Source organism: Ziziphus jujuba, chromosome 9 (genome assembly GCF_031755915.1).
Source record: "Ziziphus jujuba cultivar Dongzao chromosome 9, ASM3175591v1".
Taxonomy (NCBI): domain Eukaryota; kingdom Viridiplantae; phylum Streptophyta; class Magnoliopsida; order Rosales; family Rhamnaceae; genus Ziziphus; species Ziziphus jujuba.
Genome location: NC_083387.1, coordinates 27,061,523 through 27,070,530, shown reverse-complemented (window position 1 = coordinate 27,070,530; position 9,008 = coordinate 27,061,523). Strand labels below are relative to the sequence as shown.

Here is a 9,008-nt window from a genome sequence, read left to right as displayed (position 1 = left end):
TTTTTGTAGTCTCTTCTGTTTCCAAGTAAGAAAAATGTGTGAAGCACCCAAAATTTAGGGGAAAAAGCAAATATGTGTGGCAATTATTTGTCGTTCGATTACTTAGCATAAGAATGAATATCCTAAGGAAAGAAAAACAGAAAGTTAAATAGTTCTAAACTGAAACAAATTGAGGATTAAGTTTTAAGCATAGATCGCTTACGGAGTTCAAGCTTGGTGTAGGAATTTAGTCTTAGATCTGTGATCTGCTCGAACAATGGCGATCTGTATATTGTCATACAATTTTTCCATCGTCATCAACTCTTATTTTTCCTATTGGAAAAGCCAGTCAGCAGCCTCCACCATTCAATCATCTCTTCTAGTCTAGAAAAGTCATAAAATGGTGCATCTTCACAGATATTATAACATGGGTTGTGACTGGTTAGCTCCAAAGAGGTTGACTAATCAGTACCTGTTTGTAATTTCCATTTTTCAGTGGCCTTCCTATTGCCTCATCGATAAACTTTTCAATTATGAGTAGTATATTAGGTTTCAAATAAGTATTCAACCATTAAAAATGAGTTTGACAATATGAATTTGATAAATTCATTCAAAGATGATAGAGATTTTGCTTATGACCCGCCCAGTAGTTTGTTGATATGTGTCACCCATGTGATGTCAGACTGCTACCAACAAGTCAATTTGTGCATATATATATATATATATATATTTTTTTTTTCAAATCATTTTCGTGATGGCTGCATTTGTTTAAAATCATATATTATATTGTGCAAATTGTTTTTTTCTTTTTATTTCTCCAATTTATAAATGTAATGAAGTTAACGTGGAATGGAATTTGTAATGCATATCTTATCTCCAAAATTAATTTATTGCTGTTGGTTTGAAATTTTGATGGATGTCCCCAGGGTCGGTGGCCCTGAGAGTGTGGAAGATGTGATTATATAGTTCCACATCATGGGGATACCATAACTATGAGTATATAATAGGTTATATATCTATATATATATATATATATATATATATATATATATATATATATATATATATATATATTTTTTTTTTTTCATTTAAAGAGTTTTCTTAGAGAAAAAAAGTTATTTTTACCAAAATTAATGAGAATAAAATTTGCTTCTAGAAATTAGAGAAGAATTATTTTCACATGATTTGATGCATTTCAAGGTTTACACATGGCATATTTAAGATATTTGCTTCTTTTTTTTTTTTTTTTTTTTAAGGTTTATTCATATAGAAATAGTAAAAGATGTTAGTGGATTTAACTTGGATGTGAGTTTTAAATTAGCTTTCAAGCATAAATTAAATGTTTTACTTATTATTTTTTTCTTTCATGATATAAAAAAAAAAATTGAAATACTATATTTTTATTATGTATTAGTTTTACATTGAATGATTATTATAATAATTTTATTATTGTTCGTTCTATTTGTGTTCGTAAATAAATGAAAAAGGTTAATATATATATAAAGAGATGTAAAAAGTGATGTTTCAAATTTCAGAACTAACCCAAGATGTCGGTTAGACGTGAATTCTCCATTATAACTAATAAAAGTGGCATAATTAATTAACTTGACCCGTCAATTATTAAAACAAGGAAATGATGGAGTTTGAAATCAATATTGGGATTTGAAGAATGATTCTGCCAATTTAAGAATCAAATGTGTTTTAATGGAAAAATATTACATATATATATATATATATATATGTATATATATACATAGTCTTTCTTTTAAAGTATGTTTTCTTTTTCTTTTTTTTTTTTTTTATAAATTTCTTATAATTAACTAGTAAAAGTTAAAAAGTCCATTTTTTTTCTTTTTTCCTAGAACATTCTAAATCCTACTGCGAATTTATCTCAAAAAAATTCTCAACTAAATGTTGCTATTTTTCTTTTATTCATTAAATTTGTTAAAAAATTATGCAACGATATAAAATTAATTTTAGTGTTGAAAAAAAATGTTTAATATGTATAATTTTGAAAATGGTTTACAAACTTTTAAAAAGATATATGTATATGTATATCTATATATTAGAAAATAAGAAAAATATATTAATATTTGATTGACTTTTTTATTTCTTTATTTTTTCGATAACAATATAACAGAAATTGCTCTTTATGACAAAAGTAGATAAATAAATAACATCGACAACTTTTCAAAAGCAAACAGCCTTTAAAAAGTTTCGAGTCATAGCGCTTTATCCCAGCACCCCAATATCCTAACTTTTGCATCATTTAATAGATTAGGGACCCGCAAGAAAAGGAAAAAAGATAAAGCTAAAAATTTATATATAATAAATAAATTAAAAAAAAAAGGCAATTATAATGCGATAAGAAAAGGAATTTTTTTCAAGTATTGTGTTTTTTCAATGTTCAGACAACTGTGTATATCCAAGTATTGGTTAGGACATTTGTGCAATACAACTTTCCTAAGTTATAAAAATATCCCATAATTTAAAATTTATAAAAAAAAAAAAACTTTAAACCCTTCAAAAAGCAAAACGAAAAAAAAACAAAAAAACAACCAAACAATCCAAAACAATCCCATGTTTATTATTACAAAAAAAGCAAAGCATCTTCGTCGCTCTCAACCTCTTCAAACAGACAAAGACATCAACAAAAACATCATTTGAAAGCAATAAACAAATGCAGAGAGGAAAGTTCACAATCATCAAGTTCAAAAAAACAACAGAGAAACCCATAAACCCTACAACCTCCGTCAACCATGGCTGAGTAAAACTCCATCTCTCTCTCTCTCTCTCTCTCTCTCTCTCTCTTCCTCTGTTTTTCTCAATTTGATTCTTTATTATGCTATAAAATCTCATAACAAAAACAACCTAGATTTTCAATTTTCGATTTTCTTACTTATTTTTGGGTTTTTTTTTTAAAATTTCTGTTTCTCTGTCATAGATCTGAAGAGTACCCAAAAGAGTACTACAACGACCAAGACAGCGGGAGAGCAAACTCCATGCCATCATCATCAATCTCAACGACCAGCGTCCATGTCACCGCTCTGGACGGTCTGGTCAACGTCAACTCGCTCTTCACCATCGCCGTCTTCGTGGGTCTGTCCCTGACGACGCCGGGACAGCGCAGCCTCGAGAACAAGACGGCGTGCGACGCCGGCGTTGACGTGGCGAGGAAGCTCCTCGTGTTCGAGGTCGTCTCCTTCAGCTTCTTCCTCTTCTCGTCTCTGGTAGCTCAGGGTTTGAAGCTCGCCATTAACCTTCTCAACAGCAAAGATGTTGACGAAGCGTTCCGGGCCCACATCAACCTGAAAGCTCTGAGATTTGGGATGATGGGGTCGGCGATTGGATCAGTGATGGGTTGTATCTTTTTGGTGCTTTCGATGGTGAATGTGATCCAGATCAGGCTCGGAATGCTGTCTTGTGGAAGCAAATCGACGGTCCATGCTGTCACTTGCTTGGTAGTTTTGGTTTCCTCTGCCCTCTTGGTTTATATTTCTACTGCTGTTTATGCTTTCCTTCACTAAGCTTCAATCAATCTTTGTATGGTTGTATCTGTCCCATGTTGCTTCATAAAGTTTATATCTTTTTCTTTTTGTGGGGCTGATTGTTTCTGTGAAAGTGTAGCTCATTTGGGTTCTTAGGTACCATGTTGATCAGGCAGAAAAAAAATGCTTAATTTTTCTTATACTTTCTTAGCCTACAAAAATGCTTAATTTTTGGGGTTGTTTTTGCTTCTTAAAAGTTCAATTTTTGAGGGACTACCATTTTTTGTCAGTTTTGAAGTGTAGCTGATCATTTGTAATTTGAGTGTTTGGCTTAGTTTATTTGGACCAGTTTGCTTTGCTGAAGAGGATTTTCTTAGGAAAATCTGCTGAATTGAAGAAGGGGCTGTACTCCAAATTGCTGGGTATTATGAGTAATATATGTGTGGAAGAGGTGGTCTGAACCTATGGAGTAATTAATGTTTGATGCTGTATACTCTGGTTATGTTCCCTCTCAGTCTTTCCCATCCGGAATATTGGGTTTTATCTGCATATATGTTCTGCATACATGGCTTTGAATCCACATGCTTTTCAGATCTGATTGATCATTTAATATTGTGACACCTTGATCCATACATATACATATATATATATATATATATATATATATATATATATATATATATATATATATATATATATATATATAATGCATGTATTGTGACACCTAATAATCCATCAGAAGAATCATGCCAGCTAACGTTACTTGATTGATAATTCTTACCCAATATTGATTAATGAATTAAAGTTAACGGCTTTTGTTCGTCTTTCCTTCTTGGTAAGTTTTTGTTCTTCTTCCTAATGGGGCAGTTCTTACTCATGATCCATCGATATGTTTCCTTTTTTAAACTACTAGTGAACATATCACGCAACCTCATGGTAAATCATCGATCACCAGAACAAAAGTCATTTTTAATGATATCCACATAATTTTTACGTGTTCATACAAGTAAATTGTTCTACTAGAAAATATATTACAATTGTTGGACCACAAAAACTTAATCAGCCAACCAGATGGCTTGCTGAGATGCAGATTGGATCAATGTAGGTCCGACTTCCATGGACCTGGACATGTACATAGAAGTCTCTAATTCAATCATTTCCCGTGTAGTTTCATTCGTCGTTTGCGATCAGAAAATGTTGTAATCTTGGACATGAACTTTGTGGTCCTTGGAAAGTCTGTTTATCGAAAATGTGATTCTTCCTTTATCCATTTTGCGAGACAAAGTTTTATTTTAATTTTTTTGGTAATTGCGAGAGAGTTTTAGTTTGGGAAGAAACATTATGATTCTAGAAAGGCACCAAATCTAGAAGCAAAGGAGTGAGTTGTTTACACGTCAATCCAATAAGAATGAATTTCATGGTTATAGCTTATAGCTTGGCAAATTGGCAGTGTGAAGAAAAGGCTTTGACTTTCAAAATGTTTTGCCCCATCACATGCAACACCCCAGCTGAAGATAAAACAATTCCACTTTCCAGCTCCAACCCAAATTTAGTTCTCTAAATTTCTCACCACCCTATTCATCTTTATACATATTTTGCTAAAATCACAGGATGGCAAGTTATATTTAATGATTGAACTTTCCTAGTTTTTAAGTTCGTTTACTTAAAAAATTTCTCCATCACAATAATGTTGAAAGATATTTGACAAAATTTAGTAAATGATACTTACAAAATTTCTCCATCACAATAATGTTGAAAGATATTTGACAAAATATAGTAAATGATAGCACTTGATGGAAGATTTTTTTTCTTTCTGTTTTTCAAATATATCAAGTAATTTTTGTAACATAAGGTGAAACTAAATTCGACAAAGGACAAATCCTAATACAGCTAATTTTTGCCTCTTAATAAGGTTAATCTCTTAATCTGGGCTTCTGCTCGCACAATAAATGGGGAGGGGCAAGATGAGGATTTGCTAATTTCGATAAAACTAGAACATCTCACTAATCCTTATAACTACAGGATAATTAAGCTCAGACTAAGTATCTAGACCAAGAGAACTAAACCTACAGGTGAAATTTACAGTCAGGAACTACAGACAGTAGCATATCATAGAAGTTGTCCAAAGAAAAATAAAATGGACAATCTATTGGAGATGCTAACTGTTAGAAACCGCCAACCTCTTCGATTCAATGTCTTTCACGCTTTGAATTATATCATCAATGTTTCTTGATAGGTGACTAGAATGTTCTTCCATCTCTCTCAAAACTATATCAAGCTGTTCTTGATAAGCTGCAGACCGCTTTCTCTCACGCTGTAACTCAGCAGTCAACTCTCGAATTTTCACATCCTTCTCATCCTGTAGAAAACAGAAAGGAAAAACGAAGAGAGAAATAATTTGTGGAGGACCAATAGAAATCCCAGAAATCACATCCTCGGTAACAATAATGCAAAAAAGCTCCTATGTGAAGCCTTGAGGGAAAGCTAATAACTGTTACCAAAACTAAAACCCTAGCTGTTGCCCTAATCCATTGAGTGGACATTTGGCGCTTTCTCACTTCATCAGAGTGAATGACAATGAAAAGAGTCTCTTAGCCTAGCTCCAAAACCTATATGCTTCAAGACCTCAATTAAGCAATTACAGTTCAGAGGTTTTTATTACATTGTGGCATTACCAGATTGTTGACAAAACTATTTTAATGCAGTGGATTGCAAAATAATATTATATTAATGACAGATTTATTACTAAATCACTTTGTTAAACGCTAACAATCATCAAACGAAAAAGTTCGTTTGCCAAAATAATTGGTTAAAAGTTAATTTAAAGGCATCATAAGTATCATTACTTAAGATCATAGATATAGCAAGACCAGTCTGCCCAGTCAACTCCATACAACAAAATGAGATTTTGATTCATTACTGTAATCACTAGAAGCACTAGTTTGATGTGTCTTAACTTTCAGGCTTCTAAAAAATTGCTTGAAGGAATCCTGGCAATAGTGCAATTTAGGGAAAAGCATAAGACTAATAGAATGACATGCAAATCCTTAAGTTTCCAGATCTTAAATAAATAGAATGACATGCAAATAGAAAGCTTAACTCCTTGCCTTACTACATAACTGTAAAAGTCTGCATCACCAAACCTAAATTTTTAATCGATACTTGTATTCAATAATTACAACCATAAATTATAAGAACCTGATGACACAACCAATACAATAATTACAACCATAAATTATAAGAACCTAATGACACATCCACATCGTGCCTCCAGGCTCTAGATGCTAGTAAAGAACTCAGAAGAAAATCAAGTAAGAATAGAAAAACTAGACAGTAAAAAAGGCATTCATAGTTACTTTTTTCTTTTTCCCCTTCTCTCTTTTATTTATTTATTTATTTTTTTGAGTTCAACTTTTCTATAAATCTACTAAAGTAGGAGGAATGCCAGAACTTCACACATAGCAAACAACAGACAATGAGTTCATTCGCGGGAAGCTTTACAAAAGGAAATAGGTGGATTAACAGAGCAAAAAGAACAAACGAAACTGCAACAGAGCCTAGATCCACAAGAAATGTCTTAGGTACTTATCCAATTGAGCAGGTTTCCCAAACGAAACTGCAACACAACCTAGATCCACAAGAAATATCTTAGTACTTATCCAATTGAGCAGGTTTCCCCTACTTGTTGTAAGCAACATTTTAACTATACGACATGACATATTATATTCAAAACCCTACAGAATGTTCATGTAAGGGGAAGGAAAATAAATTTTCTATTTTAAGACAAACAGTGTGTCCAAAGTTACTAAGAAACCCAATATGTTGCATTTCAGAATTAAAAAGTGCAAACTGATAAGAAAGCAACAAGCTAGAGAATGTACAAGCTAATAAGCACTCACTGGTGTTTGAGATAGAAGCATGCTTCGACGACCATTGGCAGGTGTAACTACCAGCGGATGATTGTGCTCCTTTACAAATCTTGTTACAACCCATTTACCAGTTTTCTCCTTTTTTACCACTATCATTGCTTTACATCCTTCTCTTGTGATTGCTCTAGGTTTCCTATTCTCACTTCTTTTGGGCCTCAACTTACGAAATCCCTCTTTATTACACACAAGACGACGCCAAACAACCTTCCCATCACGCATTGATCTCCGAAATGCATCCACACGCATTATAAACCCCAAGCTTGTAGCGTACGCATCATAGAACACCTTGGCAGCCTCTTCAGATTCAAACTCCATACCTACATATGGTTCCATTTCTGAACTTCCCTCAGCAGTGGCTATCTCTTTTCCACTGGAGTCATCTATTGCATCCCCATCATCAGCCATAGACTGGTGTTCATCCACTGCCAGAAGAAACTCTCATTAGGCTCAATAACACTGGATGTGTAGGAAGGCAATCTAAGGTTACATTTAATGGAATTCAATATAAACAGCAACTTTGTGAAGTGCAAATTTGAATTTACATAAAAAATAATTCCAATTAACAAAATAAATGTTTTCAAAGCCTCGAAACAGTTCCTAATATCCTAGATGACTTATATTTGACCATCCAGGAACCATACTTTTCTTCCAAAAAAGAAACCTTTTTTAACTAAATAAACCAACAAATAACACCACTTTATTTTCTTGATCAACAGCTCTGTAGCTCTAACTGTACATACCAATGAAGACAAATACTCATAAGATCAAAATTGTTGGTCAAAGAACCACAACTAAGCAAATTTCGGTCCTCTTAGCTACGGTTTTCGACCAAAAAGCCACTGGACTATCTGGCCGACAAGAAAGCAAGCGAGGAGAAAATGAAACTGGAAAGCAAGAATACCAAGTTCCAAATTGGGGGTTTGATATTTGTTAAAGTTTCCAACTTGACTGTTTCTTTTCATCCCCTGAAGTTTTCTCAGGAACCAAACAAAGTCCCAGTAATTCTTTAAAAACCCAGAAAACAGAATAAAAAAATGGACCCCTCCCAAAAGAAAATATCCAGAAAAAGAGTTAAATTAAATTGAAAATTGAGGTTTGCTACACTAAATGGACTACAAGTTGATAATAAATTGCATTAAATGTGTTTAAAAAAAAAAGAAAGAAAGTATAATTCTAAGTAATGGAAAATGGTAGAAGAAAAATGATAACACTCACTTAGATTGAGAGAGATCTTGATCCAACGGTTGGTTTAGGCTCCAGCTCCGCCAGAAAGACAGAGGGACAAAGAGAAGAAAAGGGTTTTGGGTTATGTTTGTTGAGGAAGAGAAAAAAAGAAGAAAGGTGGAGGCTTGAGAGGTAAGCAGAGAAGGCTGAATCCCAGAAGGCTTGCTGGTGGGACTGTGAGAGAGAGAGAGACAGAGAATAGAGATGGTATCAGAGTCAGAGAGGCTATACACAACAACACTCTTTCTTTCACCTCGTAAACTCAGTGCAATTGCCACCTCAGCGTTCTGGCTCCTACTTTTGGAAAGGGCTTGACTTGGGGCAAGGTCATCCACATTGGATAATATTTTTTTGTCTTCCTTTATAAATCATCTCATATATTTTTTTT

At 33.3% G+C, this 9,008-nt stretch overlaps 2 protein-coding genes across 2 annotated transcripts; one reads left to right on the top strand and one right to left on the bottom strand.

Moving 5' to 3' along the window:
* Positions 1–2,500: 2,500 nt before the first annotated feature.
* Positions 2,501–4,062, top strand: LOC107427806 (uncharacterized). Its single transcript, XM_016038200.4, has 2 exons — positions 2,501–2,746; positions 2,924–4,062. Exons 1-2 carry the CDS (start codon positions 2,739–2,741, stop codon positions 3,504–3,506), a joined length of 591 nt encoding a protein of 196 aa, XP_015893686.3. The 5' UTR covers positions 2,501–2,738; the 3' UTR covers positions 3,507–4,062.
* Positions 4,063–5,257: 1,195 nt separating this feature from the next.
* Positions 5,258–8,936, bottom strand: LOC107427808 (protein FAR1-RELATED SEQUENCE 5). The gene is made up of 3 exons (XM_016038201.4): positions 8,612–8,936; positions 7,367–7,818; positions 5,258–5,826 (listed from the first exon to the last, which is right to left on the bottom strand). Coding segments are annotated over exons 1-3 (654 nt in total). The 5' UTR covers positions 8,613–8,936; the 3' UTR covers positions 5,258–5,625.
* Between the last annotated feature and the right edge of the window lie 72 nt (positions 8,937–9,008).